The sequence below is a fragment of the Delphinus delphis genome, chromosome 5 (assembly GCF_949987515.2).
Source record: "Delphinus delphis chromosome 5, mDelDel1.2, whole genome shotgun sequence".
Taxonomy (NCBI): domain Eukaryota; kingdom Metazoa; phylum Chordata; class Mammalia; order Artiodactyla; family Delphinidae; genus Delphinus; species Delphinus delphis.
The window spans coordinates 25,296,785-25,320,485 of NC_082687.1; the positions used below are offsets into that span (position 1 = coordinate 25,296,785).

At 41.7% G+C, this 23,701-nt stretch overlaps 1 protein-coding gene across 1 annotated transcript in view; it reads right to left on the reverse strand.

Annotated features, from left to right (window-relative positions):
* Positions 1-23,701, reverse strand: part of ZNF827 (zinc finger protein 827) — a 177,855-nt gene that overhangs the window by 90,955 nt on the left and 63,199 nt on the right. Inside the window, exon 5 of the mRNA XM_060011635.1 lies at positions 15,145-15,378. Within this exon, the coding sequence (XP_059867618.1) occupies positions 15,145-15,378 (234 nt within the window). The remainder of the gene's footprint in view (positions 1-15,144; positions 15,379-23,701) is intronic.

Below are 23,701 nucleotides of genomic sequence, written 5' to 3' on the forward strand. Positions count from 1 at the left end.
GCTGTCTCTCTTCAGGAGCCATCACATGGAACAGAAGGACACGCACATTGAGACAGGTCTGGAGTTCTTTAGAGGACTAGATTGGTACATGCTTCTGCATGGGAAGTTATATATTAAACTTCATTTGTCTGAATGGATAAAGGAGATGTGGTACATATATACAATGGAATACTACTCAGCCATAAAAGAGAATGAATTAATGCCATTTGCAGCAACATGGATACAACTAGAGATCATCATACTATGTGAAGTAAGTCAGAAAGAGAAAGACAAACACCATATGATATCACTTATATGTGAGATCTAAAGACACAGATGAACCTATCTGTTCACAAATGAACAGAAACAGAATAACGGGCATAGAGAACAGACTTGTGGTTGCCGGGGGAGGGGGCTGAGGAATGGAGAAGGAGGCTGGGGTGAGCAGATGCAAACTATTATATATAGATGGATAAACAGCAAAGTCCTACTGTACAGCACAGGTAACTATATTCATTATCCTGTGATAAACCATAATAGAAAAGAATATAGAAAAAAGAATGTATATGTATGTATAACTGAATCACTTTGCTGTACAACAGTAATTAACACATTGTAAATCAACTATACTTCAATTAAAAAAATAAACTTCATTTGTCTCTGCAGTGGTCCTTGGGGAGGTAAAAGGAAGGAAGGAAACCCATGCCTGGGGCTTATCCACGGCAGCTGCCACATTCCAGGAGAGGCAACACAGGCTCCTACTGTCCCTATTGGACACATCGGTCATCTGTTCCTGGGGAAAAAGAGAAGAAACGCTCTCCACAAAAGAAAACAGTGGTGCAGCAGTTTTTCTCTAGTTTTCCTAATACACAAGAACTTCCAAGAACAGCATTCCACTGCCTCTTCTTGGAACAGCACAATGGGAGACATTCTCCGGAATGAATAAAATGCATCTCCGGACTTGAGGGTAACAGGCACAGCTGAGGGCACAGCTGCTAAATGGTGTGAGGTAGGGAATTGAATTTTTCCCCCTCAATTAAAAAAAAAAAGGAAAAAACAGTATTTTTCAACAGAAGAACCTTACAATGACCTCCACTACACACACACACACACACACACGCACACGCACACGCACATGCACACGCACACACACACATTTCACCCAGAACTGCACAGAAGGAACTGAGCAAATCATGAGACCAAGCCAGTATCTATGAGGAAAACACTCAAAGCTCTACACAAACTTAAATAATTCATTAGACAATTAATTGATTAATTAAATCAGACCATCTTTCCCAGGTGGTGAAACCAATCTGCACAGTAATCTAAACATTAGGAGAATCTTGTTTAAAATGATGAAACGATGGGTCTAGGTTTTTTGTATGCTTCTTCCTTCTTCTCTTTCTCTTTCTCTCTCTCTCTTTCTCTCTCTCTCTCTCTCTCACACACACACACACACACACACACACACGCACACACCCCACATTTTTTATTCCTATAACAATTTCAAAGACATTTTATCAGAATTGGCCCTTTGAATTGGATCAGCAAAACCATAAGAGAACTTGCATTTCCCCTCTTTATCAGTACACTACCTGGCAACTTAGGAAGGAGAATTAACAAATGTCTGAAGAGTGAGCTGTGCACACTAGAATTCACAATTAAGTGGACAGGGGTAAGCAGGAGGTCAACCCAGAAAGACAAACTAAGGAACACCCAGTGTTCCATTTTATTAGTTGTTCTGTGTCTGCAAGGAAAAATCTGCCCTAAAACAAACAAACAAAAAAACAACAGAACTCAAACTTTAAAGATCATAAAGAGTGAGTGAGACCTGGAAGTTCACTTTCAGGGATCCAAGAAACATATCATTTTCCATCAGAGCAAAGCACTTGAAGTTTATTCTTCTGAGCATTCTTCAATTAGTCTTCACCTCCCTGACATCAGCAAGCAACGTAAGAGGTCCTCGTCTGAGATAACTCAGCTGGGCGTTTGCCAGTGTTTTCAGACTGGCCATAAAACGGGACCCAGAGCTGCAGCACAAGTTCTGGAATTGATTCAGGGTATGACACTGCCCAGGGTTAAACTACACAGGGGGCTCCCTGACGTAAAGGAAGGTCCCTCAGACCGGCCATGGGGAAGGTGATCACAAGTCAGAATACGTCCATCACACATAACAAATGCTGCCTTCAATTTCACTTTTGTCCCAAGGACAAGAATTAAAATCCTTGAGTCACTGGGGGCTCCGGGAGATCAGCTTCTCCAACCAGCAGACGACGTGGAGGGGTCCAGTCATTATCTGTTGAACTCTGAGTGTCCCGGTGTTAAAGTAAAACCTCTCCCAATCGTCTTGTTTTCTTTTCATTTGATGATTTCACGAGGAATTAGCTAAAGATGTGCATTTAAACTGTAGGTCTGCCATTTGGTAACGTTCCAAATGATCTCATTTTTAAAAAATTAACCTATTTTTCATCTAACGTCCAGAATATACTCTTCTTGTCTCACATTAAAAAAAGAAAAAAAGAAAGAAAAAGGGTCAATTAAAGTATCTGATCTAAGCCTAAAGCGATTTAACATCATTATCCTTTGCCATTTAATAAATCTAAGTCCTGTCCACCTCATCTGTTGTGATTAATAGGCCTTTATATATCTTTCTATGAACTTGAATGCAGGAAGGGTGGGGGGTGTGTGTGCATGTAGATTTTAAACAGAACTTCTGAAAGATTCAGCAGAATTCCTGCTGACATAAAAAAATGACCAAAAAGCAGGATCCATCTCTGTCCGGTGATGGGTTGGCCATTGCTTGATACTCAGGGAGGAAGAGGGAGTCTTTAATGCCCAAGGAAAGGAAGGAGCAAATGAAGAGTTTTATTTCAATAACTGAGAGTTTTACCAGACTTTTAAATATTTTCCACTAACAGATGGTAAAAGGGCTTTAGTATATGCAGACAAGTTTAAAATGCTTTTCTTAGGTGGTGCTAAATATTACTGAATCGTGTCCCAAGGATATCTCTGTTGAGAAGCCCTGACTGCTTTTCTTCCATCGGTCAGTGTTTCCAGCAGGCAGGGAAGGGCTGGTAAGATGGTGCAGAGAGCAGAACACTGCATAATAACAGAGACTGGGACCCAGGCACGACCCAGAGTAAGCACGGGCAGCCGTGGATGGGGTGGGAAGAGAACGCAGGCTCACGCAGGAGAGGACACTGTCTTGTTCACCTTGGTGTCCCTAGTGCCCCAAATGGGGCTTAGAAAATAGTAGGGGCTCAATAAATAGTGCTGAATGAATGAGTACATGAACGAAAACAACAACAACAAAAAGAAAGACCATAAAGAAGAAAAGGAAAGCTATGATGAGAAGTAGAGAAGAGCTAAGGTATAGAGTTCATTTAACCCCCTTTACAAACTTTTGCCAAAAATCAAAGCCCTCATGGCCAATGATACATGAGCCTCTGCTTACGATGGGGCAACATCCTTGGTACCATGCCTGTGGGAAACCTTGGAGTGGGGACCAGACCATGTGACGGTGGGAAACGTTCCCTCTGGGCTCTAATTCCTCATACTTCTTGGAGACATGGAGTACACGGATAGTCTCCGAATGCATTTTAGCTGGGTTTCAACCTTCTTTTCCAAATGTTTGAAAAATCAAAGCTACTTGCAAGTAACGTAAGTGACTCATCTCAATGTCCCTTCCTCTCTCTGTTCCTGTGTCGTCTCTAGTGCAGGTGGTGAAGAGTGACAAACAGTGAACCAGGAGCATGGGGACAAGAAGGCGGGACCCCTAAGTGAGGACTAGGCCCTCATGCTTGATCTCTCCCTGTTACACATGGGCTGAGGACTTCAGCCCTGGGCATCTCCAAGAAAGCTGAGGAGTCACGTAGGAAAATCTGTCTAACATGAACAACGTTTTGTAGGTGAAACTATGTTATACAGTATTAGGGTGGAATAAACATACACACTACAATGTATAAAATAGATAACCAGCAAGGACTTACTGTATAGCAGAGGGAACTTTACTCAATATCTTGCAATAATCTATAATGGAAAAGAATCGAAAAAAGAATAGGGCTTCCCTGGTGGTGCAGTGGTTGAGAGTCCGCCTGCCAATGCAGGGGACACGGGTTCATGCCCCGGTCCGGGAAGATCCCACGTGCCGTGGAGCGGCTGGGCCCGTGAGCCATGGCCGCTGAGCCTGCGCGTCCGGAGCCTGTGCTCCGCAACGGGAAAGAGGCCACAGCAGTGAGAGGCCCGCGTACCGCAAAAAAAAAAAACAAAAACAAAAAAACAAAACAAAAAAAGAATAGATGTACATATATATGTGTATAACCGAATCACTTTGTTGTACACCTGAAACTAACACAACATTGTAAATCAACTATACTTCAATAAAACGTTTTGTTTTGAAAAAAAAATTTTTAAATAAAGGTAAATTTAAAAATTAAGTTTTTTTTTTTTAAAGAATCAATTTTATTTATTTATTTATCTTTGGTTGCATTGGGTCTTCGGTACTGCACGCGGGCTTTCTGTAGTTGCGGCGAGTGGGGGCTTCTCTTGCTGCAGAGCACGGGCTCTAGGTGCGTGGGCTTCAGTAGCTGTGGCACATAGGCTCAGTAGTTGTGGCACACGGGCTTAGTTGCTCTGCGGCATGTGGGATATTCCCGGACCAGGGATAGAACCCGTGTTCCCTGCATTGGTAGGCGGATTCTCAACCACTGCGCCACCAGGAAAGTCCCCAAAATAAAGGTTTTAATACAAGTGATTGAAAGGAGACAACCATCTGTCTCGATTAAATTATCCCGAGTCCCCAGTTTTCTTCTTTATTCTACAGCTTTCAAAAAATAAGTGCAGACGGGGCTTCCCTGGTGGCGCAGTGGTTGAGAGTCCGCCTGCCGATGCAGGGGACACGGGTTCGTACCCCGGTCCGGGAAGATCCCACATGCCACGGAGCGGCTGGGCCCGTGAGCCATGGCCGATGAGCCTGTGCGTCCGGAGCCTGTGCTCCGCAATGGGAGAGACCACAACAGTGAGAGGCCCGCATACCACAAAAAGAAAAAATAAGTGCAGAAGAAAATTATCTACATAACACACAGTAGGTTGGCTATGTAAGCACTGATGAATCCCAAGTGAAGATTTCTGCCACTATTTAAAGGTGGAGTGAGGCACAATGATTCTGCTTCCAAGGTAAGTCCCACAAATCACTGCCATTTCACCTTTAGTCCCATTAATCCTTCAGCTCTGCTAAGGGTCTCTCTCCCTCTCGACCAGAGGGCGATTAAATATACATTTGGCAACGTGGACGTGGACCACAGGAAGCCTCCAGAAAGGCTGTCCCCCTGATTGCTCCGACTCCAAAACAGTAGGAAGAGTTTTGGTAGCGACAGGAGAGAAGCAAGTGTGTGTGTGTGTGTATGTGTGTGTGTGCGTGTAGCTGGGTTTACGGGGCTAAGGTTGGCAGTCAGAGGACATAAGGAAACACATTCGTGATGTATTCTTTAAAGAGTGATCCTCACCACTTGATTCTGGACATAAGATAAGAGATGGTGGGTCACACGAATATTCTAACATTGCCCCCCACGTCTCCAGCTGTGGAGATAAGTGATACAAGCATGTGGAAGCCATGAGAAACCAGGAAATGTGCTCGAATCCAACTGCAATCCCATATTTAGAAAACAGGAAGTAAATCAACTCACAGCACGAACTCAAGATGGCCTCAAGATGGGGAAATGGATACATGGGTGGAGTAAATAGAAGACTTATTAGGAAGAAGACCAAGAATGTCATAGGTCCTCACACTTTGATAATGAGAAAATACCACTCTTCAAGCCTCCATCTTCCTATCAGAGTAACAGAAGTCAAAAGGGAGAAATAGTTCTCTTCAGGAAAGTTTTCCATTCTTGGGCTAATATAGACACTCCCCGGCCCAATGGAAATGGGTTCCATCAGTCTCACCCTGTGTGTATCTTCTGGTGCTCAATGTGGCTGATGGGCCCGAGTACCATCACCCAGTTGGGCTCCAGGTGGGATGTGGCCACTCAGCAGCAGACAGAGGATTCCCTTCTCCAGAGGTAGGGCTGTGATACCAGCCTGTAGCCAGATGGGCACACAAACCATGGGGTTTAATTATACATGCAAATGTTCCCCTTCTTTGACATGGATAAGTTAAAGGTTAATATGGCAATGAGAAGAAAAACCATCGTGGAATGAGAATGTTTTAGATCTCTCACTGAGGAAAATAATGACCGTGCTCTCCCTCACAAGACCGTAACTGTGGTAATATATAGCCAAAGAGTCTGAGGGTAGGGTAGGAGCCATAAAAAGCAAAGAGTGGTGTAAGAGATTCTAATGCAGTGACAAGATGCACAGCTTCTACCTGGCAGGGAAATTTGTCCTCTGAGAGAAAAATGGAACAGAATGTTTGACTGGTTACACAAATATTTGCATTCACACTGCAATCGGCTCCCTCAGAAAATAAAGCTTCTTGTTAAGAGTTGTCACCATCAAATAGTACTTACTAATGGCCTCTCTGTGCTACTGTTTGTGTCATGTCTGTAGAAATGTTTTTTTTATTTCTATCAGAAAATGACACAGGAATACAGGAGACGGGCACGCTAGGCCAACTGCGATCACATCTCCTAGGTGCCATTCTCAGTTATTTTGCTCAGTATTGTAAAGGATCTGGAACCCCTTCACCACGCCCAACCCCACCTTGCACCCCTTGCCTTACAGCCTTCCATGCCCCAGTCCAGCCAAACAGAAACGGCATCTGTAATGAAGCTGGAGCCTATGAAATTCCTTTCTGAGCTTTTGCCTGGTTTCTGAAACACAGGCCAATACAAATTTTTGTAGCTATATTAACCTATGTGCTCTGCACCGGGGAGATGATAGTAAAACAAGAGCCCTTTTGAGTCCGGCCTTTCTGAGGCCCAGACCTCATTGTGGGAGGTGAAGGAAGCCAGGTCAAGAAAGCAAAAGGGTGGCCAAAGGGTGAGGGCTCTAAGGGGAAAAGGAGGCGCAGAGGCGCTGGCCTGGGGTGTGAGCCCAGAGAGCTCCCCGGGAGGTGCGGGAAGCAGAAGCCGCCACTCAGGTATATGGGCTCGGGGATTCGGAAGCTGTGTGTGGAATCCCAAAATAAGTAGAAGGGGGCTTACTAGTCAAGGAGTGAAGGTAACATCAGTTATGGTGGGAGCTTCTGTTAGAAGCAAGTCCCCTCTTCTTGCTGCGAAGAGAATGGCCCTTCCAGAGCTGCATACAGCTATTTCCCACTCTGTCCTGTCTAAACAACCAGATAAATAACACCAAGGTATACCCTCTGAGCTTAACAAAATCTAGACCTTCAAGAAAGGAATTCTCTGGATATATACACAGGTTACATTTTTATCTTATTAAAGTGATCTATTCCGTTTATGTAAGAGTTTCTGCACTCCAAACATCTGCAATTCTCACTGAGTTTTCAAGCGCTAAAAAAAAGAGCCTAATTGCTTATTTATGATTTAACTCCCCCAGTTATGGGTTGCTGTGTGTGTGTGTGTGTGTGTGTGTGTGTGTGTGTGCACGCACACACACACACGTATATCCTGAGAGTAGCTTAGGATATATATGGCAATGACAAAGTGATCTCCTCATTAGCTGTAAGACCACTGTTGGTTATATTCATTAAAAGTCATTTAAAAAGTGGACATATGGATATCCTTTGCCATCAGCTGAAGTACAGAATGCTATAGCAAAAACAGAAATCAGGGAGGTCAAGTTAGCTTTCATAGGCTTTATATCTGAAAACTAAATATGGTGCTAATATACATAAAGACAGGTTTTCATGTTAATATTAAACAAGTCTTCATTTTTTACCCAATTTTTGGAATTATGGAAATGCGATAATTCCTTAATTATCACAAGCAACAAGCAACAAAAGGAAAGAGAGATAAATTAAAACCTTTTGAGCTGCAAATACCATCAAGAAAGTGAAAAGACAACCAGCAGAATGAGCGAAAGTATAATATTTGCAAATCGTACATCCGATGAGAGACTTACATCCGGAATATATAAGGAACTTTTACAACTCAAGAGTAAAAAGACAAATAACTCAATTAAAAAGTTGGAAAAGAACTTGAGTAAACATCTCTCCAGGAAATATATACAAATGGCCAATAAGCACATGAAAGTATGCTCACCGTCATTAGTCATCAGGGAAATGCAAATCAAAATCACAATGAGATACTAGCTCACACCCAGCATGATGGCTATAATAAAAAAGACAGACAATAATAACTTTTGGCAAGGATGTGGAAGAATTCAAACTCCCGTCCATTGCTGTGGGGATATAAAATGGTGCAGCTGCTTTGCGAAACAGCTTGGCAGTTCCTCAAAATGTTAAACGTAGAGTTACCATTTGACCCAGGAATTCCACTTTGAGGTATATACCCAAGAGAAACAAAACATATGTCTACACAAAAACTTCAGATGTCCTTATCAGCAAAAGTTGGGCAACAACCCGAATGTTCAACAATGGATGAATGGATAAACAACATGTGGTATATTCATTTTATACCATGTATAAAATTAGTATTGCATTATTGGTATATCCATTCCAATAATATCCGATGGAATATTATTCAGCCTTAAAAAGGAATAAAGTACTGATGCATGTTACAACATAGAGGAGCTTTGAAAACATTATGCTAAGTGGAAGAAGAGACTTCTTGGGTAATTACATTCATATGGAATGTCTACAATACGAAAATCTATTGAGAGGCAGTAGATTAGGAGCTGGGAGAGTATTTGGTGTAGATGGGAGGTAAAGAGTGAGTGCTAATGGGTATAAAGTTTCTTTTTGCGGGGGATGAAATGTTCTGTAATTAGATGTGGTGATGTTTGCACAACTCTGTCAATATACTAAAAACCACTGAACTGCACACTTTAAATAGGTAAATTTTATGGTATGTGAATTATATCTCAATAAGGATGTTGAGAAAGTGGGATGGTATTTAAAAAAGCAGTCTAGAAGTCCCCTCTGAGACATAACAATCTGAGATATGTGTATATATATATATACATCATTAGAAAATTAGAGTACTGGGTTCAGTAGGTTTCTCCAGGTGCTCAAAAAAAGCTGAAGTGAAGAAAAGCATTTTTCAATTGCAGACTGATTAGACTAGGCCATTTTGACATTTTCATGCTTTCAAATTCCTCAGCACCACCTATTTGACAATGGGATAAATAGACAATATTAATTAAATAAAACACTTTTTTAACTGATGCTTCTAAATTACTCTTTAACTCTTTTATAGTTGGCTAACGTGTCCACCTGTTCACTTTAGGAGTGTGCTAAGCAAGGAGAATCACAGGAACTAGGTAAAACTAGGCCTCCCATGTTCCTTCCACCGTCCAATTAAATAACCCGTAAGTCTGAAGCAGGGAAACGAGAGATGACATGAATATAAACTGAAGACACCTATTTTCCATCCTTGCAGATAATTACTGAAGTCATAGCTTATAAAGTTTGATAGACTACGATTTTCCAAGGGAGAAGTATCAAATAGAACAGTGAATAGTTTGTGCCCTGAGAACTTATTTAGCTAAAATCCCTACTTTATCTCAAGGAATTCTTTAGAATAGCAGAGTCTCTTGTTGGGCCTGAGGGCGGGGAGCTTGTCCCTCCTAAAGGAATGCACACGTTGCCCAGGAATAATCCTGAAATTTAACAGCAAAGCACATGGGAAAAAAGCAGCATTATCTGAGGCTAACAACCATCGCTATCTTGATTTATTAGGTACATGTGCCCTTCTAAAAAAGGTTCCCAGATACCATTATTTCCTAATAAATGAAAAAGAATCTCCACTGAAGACAGATGATTCTTTTTAAAAGGCAAAATGTGCATTTAAGAGAGCTTTCTTCTCTGTCAGTTTCAACCCAAGGCACTCTTTTTTGGATGGACCAAACTTATTTCTCCAATTAACCATTTCCTCAGCACAATGCTTCTCAAAACTTAGCTTTCAGAATCACTTGTAGGGTTATAAAGAACTCGAGAGTTTCAGCTGGGTCCACAGTAAACCTCAAGAATTTGCATCTCTATCACTTCCCTATCTTCTCCAACTCATGCTGATTCTGCTGGTCTGGGGACCACACTTAGAAGCAGGGCCTCAGCACATACAGAGTTGCTGCTGGGTAGGCTGAGTCCTGGCTGGGCAGTCTTCTCCACCAGAAAGGAAAGGCAAGCATCACCCAAAGGCCTAAACACATTTACATTCAATATTTAAATAACAGCAATGACCATAATCTCCTCCTCGAACTTTTGGGGTTAGGACATATTGCTTATCTTCCTGGTCTCACACTACCGTCACTCTTGCCCATCCAAGGTGTGTTTCTGGGGATTCTTCTCCTCCCAGCAATCCTACATGACAGCAGCCACGTCTGCTCAACATGCCCTTATTCGTAGATACAGTGGAAGTTTCCACTGGTAGGCCACAATTGGAGCTGAGGCAATCAGCTGGAATTTGGGATTGGGACTAAGAAATTTCTGTTTAGGGACTTCCTTGGCGGTCCAGTGGTTAAGATTTCGCCTTCCAATGCAGGGAGTGCAGGTTTGATCCCTGCTCAGGGAGCTAAGATCCCACACGTCTCACAGCCAAAAAAGCGAAACATAAAACAGAAGCAGTATTGTAACAAATTCAATAATGACTTTAAAAATGGTCCACATCAAAAAAATCTTAAAAAAAAAAAAGACATTTCTGTTTAGCTGCTCTTTTGAACAGGGGGTATACTCAGAAGCCGATGGCAACTGTCATGTTCCACCATGTGGGCTGGATATCAGAAAACGTCCATCTGTATGTGCAGAGAAGCAGGGATGAGCAGGGACCTCCTGGGCTCCATTCGGTCTTCCAGTCCCTGGCTTCAGTGGAGGCCTGACACCCTGCTGCATCCTTACCTTTGCGTTCATTCCAGAAGTTAACCCCAAACCTGCACCTTCTATTAAATTCCTCTTTCCTGCCTAAACTAGCTGGAGAGGATGTGTTACTTACAACCAAAAGGGCCCTAATTAAAACTGTTAACAAAGTCATTCTCTGGGTACCTTTCCTCTCTGCTTCAGTTCACCTCGGAGACTGAATTCACCTTAAAACTTCATCCTAGCCAAGTTACCTGCTTCTAAATATCTCTGCACTAAAGCCCTTTCTTACGTAGGTGATTCCCTGAACCCTACATCACTACGTATTTCAAATCCAGGACCTGCCTGGATTCCTCTACAAGAGGCAATTATAATTTATATTTCTCTCCAAGACTAGGTGGGGATAAATGAATATAAATCAGCAATGAATATAAATCGATGCACTTTCCCTCTGTGAGCACAGAAAAAGGAAAACCCATAGATGTGTTTTGAATCGAGGTCTAATGTGAGGTTTTATTTACCATGTTCGATCAATTTAAATGTTTAATTTTTCATTAATGTTTCTGAATAGCTCCAGCTTTCCAGCTACTTATGTTTTGTGGGATTCATGTTTTTAAATAGCATTCTTATCTACTACTTCTTGGTTCAACCATACATGTGGTACATTTTATACATGCATGACCGAGGTAGAAGAGGGCATTTCTTTGTTTCTTTGAGCGTAGCTACTTCTCTTTTTTTCTTTATTGAGGTATAGTCGATTTACAATATAGCTACTTCTTTTAAAGCACAACAGAAACAGAGCAGATAAAACTCTGGGTCACTTCGAGCATTACGTCACATCTGTGATAACACATTTGTTCTATAAGTTTTCAAAGTCACTAGACGTTGCAAAACCAGAGATTAAGACTGACGTGATTCTCTTAGTCTGTCTGATGTTACCTAGCCTCTCTATTGGACTTCAGAATCTTGGCCTCCTTAAATCAAGCCTTCTGGGAATTATCTTTGGCAAATATACACTTAGCAGAAAAGTCTGATTATCTTGGCTTTCTCATGTCAAGTAACAACAGGTAGTCCCAGACACCCAGTGGTTTCCTTAGAGTGGGTTGCTTTCTTTATGGTAATCAATTTACTTGGCCCAGCTGTCAAGCACTTGACTGCCCAACTGACAACTGGAAATAGGAAGGAAGAAACCTCAGATTTTCCTAAACACACAGTTAATGAAAAATTTCACCTGGTTGTTAACGCATCTGTGTTTTCCCCATAAAACATAAATGTTAATTCGGAAAACAATATGCCTACAGAGGCTTCTCCACCTAGGAAAGTTTCACCTGATATTTGACCTGGCCATGTGCCCAACATCCATCGTGAAGGAGTTAACATAAATGAATTTTAAACCGGAAATGAGGCAGCCAAGTTGTTGACTAGTTTCCTCTTGTTAATTCAAGGAAAAGACTGAAAGGGCCTAAACTACGACAGGTCGTAGCATTGAATCTCAAGGAAATAAGTAAGAGAGATGAAAAATCCTCTTATTCCACATGGTAGCTATTCTTTGGGTCAAAACTGAAAGAAGGAAGAAAAATGTATGAGAATACATGGGACATACTTTTCTCACCTAGCTCTTCCTAACCATATGGATTTTCCCCAGCAGGACAGAAGACCATAAATGAAAATTAGCAAGGCAGGGACTTCCACCCACAGGAATACCTGCATCAGGGCTTTGGGGTATTAGACGGGGAGCAGCCCTGACTACCTGTACAGATGCTTTGAGAAACGCATGACTACTCTTGTCTATACAGAGACAGGAAATAGCATGGAAAGGGGGGCTTCAAGACACTGACAGGTCCTTTCCTCAGATGCCTTTCAGGGCATAAACATGGAAATTGTTAAAATTATAACTTGAGGAAAGACAGCATAGGTGGTTTTTTCCTAACATCTTCCTTCTTCCAAGAGCACCGATCCACCCGTGATTAGAAACCCTAATATCCACTTTAAACCTAATAAAGGGTGAGTCCCCTTTTACCTTGCGGCTTCAGAATGAAAAGACATTTGTTTTTTTTTTAAGTCACATTCCTATTTTTAGGGCTGACTTGGAAACTTCTTCGCAGTTTAGTGACCACAGTCTGCTAGACTGTCGAAGTATGAAGTTCCAAGGGCAAAGCACTGATTGAATGAATTCCATTGCCCTGGATGACTTCTGCCTAGACCACAAGCATCTAGAAGGTAGGGTCTGTGATGCATATTTCTTTGACCTAAGTCAAAGCATACGGAATACTGGAAAATTTTTTCAGGGCAAAACAATAATTATCTAGGTCTTCAAACAACTTTTCATTTCCACAGCATGAAGCAGGGCAGATGCCCTTTGGAAACACGACCATGTCATCCATTCAACTATTGCCTTTCTTGTTTTGTTTTTGTGTTTTGTTTTTCTAATTTTTGGTCACGCCACACACTTTGCAGGTTCTTAGTTCCCTGACCAGGGATGGAATCCGTGCCCTCGGCAGTGAAAGCGTGGTGTCCTAACCACCGGACGACCAGGGAATTCCAGATTCAACTACGGTCGAACCCCACAGCACGTGTACTCACTAACACCCAACATAAGCATTTAGAAGAGCCATTGCTGACCACAAATATCATTAAATGTGCATGGCTGCTTAGCTATATTCTATTTTGGGAATCTCTTATTACCTAGGAAATGATTTCATACTTCATTGTCTCAAACTGCATCATCCAAAAGAACCAAGATAAAATGTTTTCCTTCGAGAACATCTTTCCTGAAATCTCATTATTGCATATTATCTTTTGGTGCCACCCTAGTTTCCTCTGCTCACCATGCTGGCTGCACAGTAAACTCTGAAATAGAAATACTGCACACTGGAATCTTACCACCAGGAGGGGATAGGAGTCACTGTTGGAAGAGCGTGAAAGTCTATGTTATGGGAGAAGCCTTAGAGAGCTGTGTAACCTCTCTGAATTGACTGGAAAACCAACAGACAGATTACTGTATGTCACCGAGACCTTTTGACACAGGGGGAGGGTTCAAAGTATGTGGGCTCGAACATCATTTTTTTCAACTTGCAGCTTTTAGCAATTAGCACGATCTTGCTAAAACTCCCATTTACATAGGAGAAGCTGCGTTATCACTGCGAAGTTTAGAAAAATGGGGCGACAAGGTAACAACTGTATTATGCTTTATCTGTAACAAATCATGTCCCCCGGAGGTTCCAGTGTATTTTAAATTAACGTCAAAGGAAAGAATTCTTCACCCCACCAAATGGCAAATACAGGAATTTCAACTGTTCTAATACAACAACCCTAAGTAAATAATTATTAATTTCTTACTTTCCAACCTACTGGTCAACCAGAAACACAGAATTGCTGATGAAATTACACTGGGAAGGGGTCTCCCTAATACATATCTTGCTTTCATCCTCCAAACACACCAAGTTACAGAACTGAAAACAGCTTTTGATTCATATTAGTATTTTGAGTAGAGTCTCTAAAAATTATTTTTAAGCAGCAGCGAACTAAGGATGGGATATGACTTGGTAAGTACTATTATTTACATAACTTTTCTTTCCATGTTCTTTTTTTTTTCTTTCTTTCCATGTTCTTAAAGTCATACCTTTGAATTTTAAAACACACTAAATTTCTATCTGTTCTGAAGGGCATGGGGCAGATAGGAGACTGGGTGGGAAAAAATCCAAAATACATGAATTTCAAATTATAACCCATTTTGCCAACATTTGATAGGCTGAAATGACATTTGGATACTAATACAAATTATTTGTTTGCCTTAAGAACTTAGATTAATTACTGTAACATTCCATTATGAGATTTTTCTATTTCTAAAATCTTATTGCTATTCTATTGGTACAGAAAAATATTTTTAATGGTTCTTAAAGAATATAGTACAAAAACACCAAACAGTGCAAGGTCCTCTATTAGGAAAGAATGGCTATTTCGATCAATTAACAGAAGTGCTTTGAATGTCATTAGAACCCATTTAAAATTATGACCTACAGCATCTTAGAAAACAGCACTGTTTTCCAACAATTTGCAGGCATAATCAGGAAAGGGGGAGTGTATTTAATAAGACAGGTACACGGCTAACATCCGCAAACAAACTCACACACAACACAGGAATTTTAGCCAAGTAATCCAATCATTCCTGAATTCACTGCAATAATGTGATATTGCCGCCATCAGGCTGATTATAACCCATGCAGGAAGCAGCCCAGGTGGCTTGCAAGTGATGGTATCAGAATGTGAATATTTTAGAAGAAATCAAGTACCTGATAGTTTCATGAGAAGTTCAGATGCTGCTTTGACTGACATATCCCGCCTTAGTACGTTGCCCTTTGCTTCCTGGGGCTTAAGTGTGTCCTCAGAGATGCTCGGGGCTGGTACTTCAGACTCGGGGCTGAACACATAGTTGGACCGAGGCAACGTGGCACTTAGAGCCTCCTCTTCCTTAGGCTCCTCTTTCACTTTAAAATTAAGATTCATGGGTTCCTTCTGATTTGCAGCTGTCAAAAGAAGAAAAAGATTACACACATATACCTGTATGAAAGGCCAGTCCCACATATACCTGTATGAAAGGCCAGTCCCACTCTTAGCTGCTCCCAACTTAATGAAGTATGTAATGCACGATCATATCTTGCTAACACAGGAGGGACCACAACCCAATCAAAATAGGCTGAGCCCTGAGCACAAAAATACAAGTCACTCCATGAGCGTGGGACTTAGAAGAGTGCGGGCTTCTGAATCTTCGGAACCTATCATATTTTAGGAAGTGCTGCCTCTACAAAGTGTTTGGGCATTTTCTCTGTGGTTTCCAGTGTCTTCTTTCCTGTATACGCTGCTGCCTCTCTGACCTATTAGCACTCTCCCTACCTAATCCTATTATAGAATAATGCTTTCAGACAGTTATTCTGCCATAAAATATCGAATATACACATGAGTCAGGGGCAAAAACCAAAGCAAAAACCTAGAATGCGGTGGTCAGGTGAGGATGGAGAATTTGCCAAAGAGAAAAGCTCAGAATGGAGATATAACACTTTTGCCTTATTATAAGCTGATGCCACTGTCCCACAAACAGTGGGGCATGCACCTGTCATCGTCTTTCTGGTCACTATCTGTAGCCCAAGTTATCTCCGAGTCCACAATCGGCGTTTTTAAGAGAAAAAAATTTTATTTTGGAATAATTTTAGATTTGCAGAGAAGTTGCAAAGAGGGGTCAGAGAGTTCCCATACACCCTTTACTCAGTGGTCCCTAAAGTTAACACCTTACGTAACACATGGAGCGTTTGTCAGAACGAAGAAATTCACATTACTATGATCTAAGATCCAAATTTTATTCAGATTTCACCAGTTTTTCCACTAATGTCCTTTTTCCATTTCTAGCATGGTTGGCTGGTGTGGAGTGTGTGGTCAGGGCAGAGCTAACTGGCCTATTATGGGATAGATTCTTTCTGTGGCTTGGCTACACCTTACCAGGCCTTCACTCACTGAGCTACATACTACTTCCTGGTCTTTCTTGGGAAAAACCAAGAAGGAAGACTAGCAGCCGCTTTTCCCACTTGCACTTTCACAGCCATCTTGCCCCTTTAAAGGGCCACATAGTAGGACCTTTAAGTTGGTTAATTTAGGTGTGCTGGTATTTTAAGAAACAAGATCTCATCCTAATACAGAGTTCTTAGAAAAGCTTCTTAGAATGAGCCTTGGGCTTCCCTGGTGGCGCAGTGGTTAAGAATCCACCTGCCAATGCAGGGGACAAGGGTTCGAGCCCTGGTCCAGGAAGATCCCACATGCCACGGAGCAACTAAGCCCGCGCGCCACAACTACTGAGCCTGCGCCCTAGAGCCTATGAGCCACAACTACTGAGCCCTCACGTCGCAACTACTGAAGCTCCCACGCCTAGAGCCCATGCTCCACAACAAGAGAAGCCACCACTACGAGAAGCCCGCGTACCGCAATGAAGAGTAGCCCCTGCTCGCTGCAACTAGAGAAAAGCCCATGCACAGCAACAGAGACCCAGTGCAGCCAAAAATAAACAAATAAGAATAAATAAATAAATTTATATATAAAAAAAAGAATGAGCCTTAAGCCCACTCTTGCTTAACAACAACAACGACAAAAAGGATGAAAATAAAGCCCCAAAGGGTACGCCTATCAACCCCCTGCCCACCATCTACCTCTAGCCAATACATAGACACAAAGTCCTTTCTTTATACCTTACGCCCTTCTAAGGATATCCCTGCTGGAGTCACAAGTTCACACAGACCAGCATATTTGGGAACTGGACCCCAGAGTGCTAAAGTGACACTTGGAAGTTTTACTACCAGAAAGATGAAGAGCTGAGACTAGAACCCACATGCACAGGCTGCCCACCCTGTGTCCCCTGCCTAGCTCCACTACACCACTCCTCCATCTCTGGTCCCTGTGTTATAACAACACCTGAATGGAACTTGACCTTCAAGTCAAAACTGCAATGCCCACCCCACAGTATCTGCAGTCCCCCAAACTCTCTTACCCTACTCTAATTTTCCTTTTTTTTTTTTATTTATTCATTTATTTATTTGGCTGTGTCGGGTCTTTGTTGCGGCATGCGGGGTCTTTCGATGCCGAGCGTAGGCTCTCTAGGTGTGGCACGTGGCTCCGGAGCACGTGGGCTCAGTAGTTGTGGTGCGCGTCTTAGTTGCCCTGCGATGTGGGATCTCAGTTCCCCGACCAGGGATCGAACCTGTGTCCCCTGCATCGGAAGGCAAAGTCTTAACCACTGGACCGCCAGGGAAGTCCGTAATTTTCCTTTTTATCCAAAATACTTATCACCAGACAACATCGTTATGGATTGAATTGTGTCTGCCCCACCTCCCCAAATACAAATGTTGAAGCCCTAACCCTCACTGGGACTGTATGGAGATAGGGAGAAAATTAGCTTAAACGAGGCCATCAGGGTGTGGCCCTAATCCAATATGACTGGTGTCCTGAGAATAAGAGAGACACAGAGGATGTGCAAACACAGAGGAAAGACCATGTGGGGACAGAGCAAGAAGGAAGCCATCTTCAAGCCAAGGAGAGGCCTCAGGAGAAACCAAACCTGTCAGCACCTTGATCTTGGACCTCCAGCCTCCAGAACGGTGAGAAATACATTTCTATTGTTTAAGCCACCCAGTCTGTGGTATTTCGCTACGACAGCCCCAAAGACTAATGCATACTACATAATTTTCTTATTTATTATGTTATGGTCTATTCCTTCAACTCAAAGGTAGGCTTCATGAAGGCAATAATCTCTGTTTTAACGCTGATGTGTCTCGAGTCCCTAGAACTGGGCCTGGCACGTAGCAGGAGCTCAACATATATTTGTTGAATAAATAAAATAGGTTGGTCACAAATCAGTGACATCTGTTGGCACTCCATTATTACCTGTGGTAAACAAAAGCTACAAATCCCAAAATATTCCACCAAAGGCAATCGGAAGTGCTTTCCTCAAGTCTGATCATGAGATTGGGGATAAGACCTTCCAGATAAAGTTAAAAGCTCTGCTACTACGCCACAGCGCTTACTGAGGTGTCTCTGAATGATCACTTGGACTCTGGCATTACTAAAGGAGGAACCCAGAAAAATCTCAAGGAAAGTGCTGAAAATCTAGCCCTCTGGGGACAGTGCCATTGGCATCTGAGCCCAAGGGAACAAGGACAGTGTCTAGAGCAATCTTCAAGCATGTATTTTGGACCTCTACAGAAGGTAGCTCCCAAGAGGATTCTGTTTATCTAGCACATTTCTCCCCTTTCAACCACTTCCAGAGGGAGGGAGTCGTTGCTGTCCACCTCCTAAAGCTGTTCTCACCCTAAGCCTTTCTTCCAGAATCCTTCATAAAACCCTTTCCAAGAGCATCCTAAGTTAGTCACGATAGAGTAATTAAATGGTGTGCTGTCGGGGACTTCCATGGCGGTCCAGTGGTAAAGGATCTGCCTTCCAATGCAGGGACACAGGTTCCATCCCTGGTCGAGGAACCAAGATCCCACATGCTGCGGGGCAACTATGCTCACGTACCACAACTACTGAGCTCGTGTGCCTCAACTAGAGAGCCTGCATGCCACAAACTACAGAGCCCACGCTCTCTGGAACCCGTGCGCCATAACTAGAGAGAGAAAACCTGCACACCACAACTAGAGAGACGCCTGTGCACCACAATGAAAGATCCCGCATGCTGCAACTAAGACCCAACGCAGCTAAAAAAATAAAGAAAATTTAAAAAAATAATAATAATAAAAAAAATGGTGTGCTTTCTATTAAGTCTTTAATTTTGATTCTTTGGGTAGGAACAATATAAAGTGAATGGTTATATATTTTTAAAAATGCTTCAGGCTTGCATCTTTTATTTTTGAAACTTTAAAAAATTCTAAGGTGAGCCTAGGAAAGAGATAAGAAACTACTGAGGCCCTGGAAGCAAATCCTAACTGCTGGAGAGGGCAAACATGAAGCCAATGCTCTCTGAAGATATAAGTAGCTTCTGGGAGCATTAGTCAGAATATGTGCTACATAAGACTTAAGAAAAAAAAAAAGATATTTGGCATTATTAGTACAACCCAGATTTAACAGAACTGTAATAAGACACTTTTAAAAAATAATAGGCAAGCTGTATGTTGCTGTTTTATAAATTTGCAAGGTACTTCATACCTGGTTTTCATTCTGACAATGTCAAGAATGGCATAAAACTAGTAATGTGCTAGGGAAATGTAAATATGGCTAATGACATATCAAAAAATATCTGGGAAACACTCATTTGTCCAAGTTTTAGTTTCCAAACATTTGGATCTAAATAGATGATGTAAAAATAGCAATAAGAAGGCTACCCTGCTTTTTTTCAATTACCAGAAATATTTACACTGAGAATAGTGCATAAAGCCCTATATTTTAAAATTAATATGACTGCATAATTGCCATCTTTTTTAATTTATCTTAATTAAAAAAATTGTTTTTCTACAGGGAAAGGTGAAACTAAAGTTGTTTTCTCTTTGGGGAAATTGCTAAGAGAAAAGCAGTAATTTATGACTCACTGCCTGGTCTTTACTTCATTCTTACCACTAACAAGAAGATCTGTGCACGTATGGAATTCAGTTTGTAAAGGACTTTTCACAGCAAGTACCTTGACTTCCGTTTATGTATCGTCAAGCTTCCAGACACTCCACTTAACTCAGTGAGGAAGTCCCACTAACCAAGAGGTCCCTTCTCTCACTGTTCAAACATTTTGCGACCTGAGAAAATTACGATTAAAAATTATGTACATCTGTAAGTCCATGTGCTCGATGGAGTTGGGCTGCCATTGAAAGGAAACAAATCAGCTTTTTCTAAATCAGGATTTAGAAAGGATTCAAGACAAAGGCTAATATGCGAAAGGAACGGGAAAGCCACTGGGATAAAATGATTCCAAGTTTCTAATTCTAATAGGCCAGCATTAATGAGTTGTAAAAGGAACCCGTCTTTCCGGCGAGGTGTCCTCAGTACACTTCGAGATTCTGTCTAAGCCCCTCTCATCCCCACCCCCAGGACAATGCTGTATAACTTCCTTAAAGACCATTATTTGCTTCAATAACGCACACAACTAGCATTTGAATAGTTATACAGGAATTGATCCTTCCATCAACCACAGGAGACAGGCATTGTTACTACCTTCATCTTGCAGGAGAAGGAACTAAGGTCCCAAGAGGTTAACAGACTGACTTCTCCAAATCAGAGACACTGGACTTCAGGGTTTCTGGCTGAAAACGCACCCAAGCGCTCTCCTTTCTCTCCAAGATAGTCCAAGCACCTTTAAGAAGGAAACTAACTCAAGCAGTTGCACTGTGGACTCTGGGCAGAAGTGACACGGTGTGAACTAAGTATCGTGAACGAGAAATGAGGAAGGGTGGCGTGTAACCTGAAGGAAAGGCATGTTTTCTGGTAGGGAAGAATTTTATGAAGATCTAAGAGGGTGGAAGAGAAAGAAGGGACTGCGACATGACTGTTCTGCTTTGTCTGTTTCCTCTGGGGAAGGAAAACGACACTTTCCTTGAGTTTAATAAGACCGAGCTCTCTTTCAGTTCAGAGTCTGCTGAACTGGTACATGAAAAAGCTAGGCCATTGAGAATTTTACTTACTAGCTCCCCCTAAAGCAGAGCCAATGACCCTTGGACCTGGAACGGACCGCAGATTTGGTGGTTTTCAAACAGTGTCCCAAGGAAGCAACCCTAGGATAAGTTTCTGGGGTTCCAATAAATGTCGGTTTCCAATGTAAGCTTTTAAAATTATTGAAACTAATTTAAAACTTTAAAATGTGGACCCTCAGCTCTGTTATATATAAAATGTCAACTCACTGGAAACCACTGATGGGTTAACTTGAGTTAACAAGTTAATTCAGTTTTGTGTATCACTTGTGATGCAGTTCTCCCTGCCTCTTAGGAGTGACAGAGTTCTAGTAATGTGTCATTAATAAGGAAGTGCTTGGCTATACACTAATCTTTCCAAAAATTCAGGCCTGTGCATGTTAAAACTGTACAGTTATGGTACGACTAGAGTCTATAGGTATGCCTCAAATCAGGCTTTCTCAACCTCAGCACCACTGACATTCTAGGCTGGGTAATTTGCTGTGGGTGACCGTCCTGCAAACGGTAGGACGCTTAGGAGCATCCCTGGTCTCTACCTACTAGATGCCAACAGCACTTCCCAGTCGTGGAAACAAAAGTTTCTCTAGACATTGCCTTACTCTCCCCTGAGCACGCCTCTGGTTGAGGACCACTGCCTTAAATTAGGTGCCAGGGTAGTTTCAAGCGTATCTGCTTTGGTGAAGCTTCTGATCGTGGCTAACAGCCACACAGAAATATGTAGATAGACACATATTTGGTTCTGTTATTTATAGAGCACAAAATATGGGCCAGGGAGTATGCTGTTTCCTTGGATTAATTTATCTGATCCTCTCAACGACCCTCTGAAGTAGTTACTATCATTATCTCCATCTTGTGGGTGAAGAATCTGAAACTAGCAAGATTAAATAAACTTCCAAATAACGGTTAACTGAGTGATAACCAAGTAGCTAAAATAGAATTATCGATGGCTTTAGTACCTGCTGAAAGTTTGGGGTGCTTTTGTCTGCCCTTTATTATGATAAGGAATAAGGGCAATTGCTAAATGTTGTCAGCTTTGAAGCAAAAACTTATTATTGTACTCTTCTTTCAAGCAGCTGAATACATTTAACTAAAGGGATCCTGAGATTACAAGGTGAATTGTTAAAAATCTTATCTCATTTGCCACAATGTCCCTGTGTAAATGGTATTTCTTGAAGCTGCAATCAGCAAAATAAATTTAGAAATACACTAGATGCTTATACTGCTGTAAGACCTCATCTTAGCATAACACTAATTTCATGTGTGTGGGAGTATCACTTAGCAACTTTTTTCTAATCGCTGGACTTTTAAAATAAATAAATATAATACATGAGAACCTAAAAACTAAAGTTAAATTTAAAAATACATTAAACTACATCTTCTTCGTGTTTTGTATATTGAGTCTGCCCTTAAGATTTTGTTTGGAAAAAAATGGGTTTAATGTTTGAAAACCAACCAACAAAATGAAAACCATTACTGTTTTCCACTCCCTTATTTTACAATAAGAAAACACAGTCTCGGAGAATGATATGACCTTTCTAAAACCACACAGCTCATTCATGATAGAATCAGAGTCAGAGCTCAACTCTCCAGATTACAAACCAGGGCTGTTATAACTACCCAAGGTCCCTTGTAAGTGTATGTAAGGATGTATGATCCGTCTGGGGACCTGGGATTTTTTTGACAACTTGATGCACTTTGGGTGAGAAGAAAATAAATTGCCTTCAGAAATCATAAGGAAAGTCGAGATTTCATTAAATAATAATTAATAACAGTGAAGCCTATTATATTCAAATAGAAAGTTTAAAACATTAGCTAAATATTTTCAAACCTTGCTCTCTCATAAGGTAAACTACTTAATTGGCCTTAAGTAGTTTTATACTTAGTGTTTAGCGGAGTTTTAACCATCTTATATTTCTCATTATATTTCATTATATCTTTCATCCGCACCTGAGCTAATCCTTGGTCACACTTCAGTGTCTGTGTCTGCAGACTAGGGCCGCGCAGGTCCCCTGTGACAGCTACTGAGATTATAGACAGAGCGACAAAGGGAAGACAAAAGAGCCTTTGGAGTAGGGAGGGTAATAACGATAAGCAGCGCCACCGAACTTTAAAATAAATAAATAAGGCTTTTCTCCGTGAACGAAACTACTAGAAGCCGCACATAATAAGCAAGAGCAGCTATCTGCTGGAATCCACTTAACAGACAGGATATCTCCCTTGTCAAAAGCAGGAAGGACCAGTCCTGGAAAACCGATCAAGCCTCTAGCCGGGAGGAGAGGGGAGAGAAAACTGCATTTGAAATTCACGCTATTAACACATCCAAAGAATGAGCTGTAGGAACAGCCGTGGAGTGATTTGCATGTAAGAACAGCTTGAGGTGACTTGAGACTGGAAAAAAAGAAAGCCTAAAGATTGGATCATATATTTCCAACACTCTTCAGGGAAGTCAGTGACCATCTGCCCCAAATGACATCTGCTCTTGATCGTTACACTTGTCATTTTAAATGACTGTACTGACATTCTGGTTCATACATTGGTATTTTAATGTGTTTTTGTCTTTGTGGAGCACCCAGTGAGTCTGAGGCACTCTGGGCGTTGCAAGGAGACTGCAAAATGGTCCTCATGGTCCCTTCTGCCTGCAAACCCACCCCTTTTGCCATGTGACTCCACGGCTCTTCCCATCAAGAGGTGGAGCAGATTA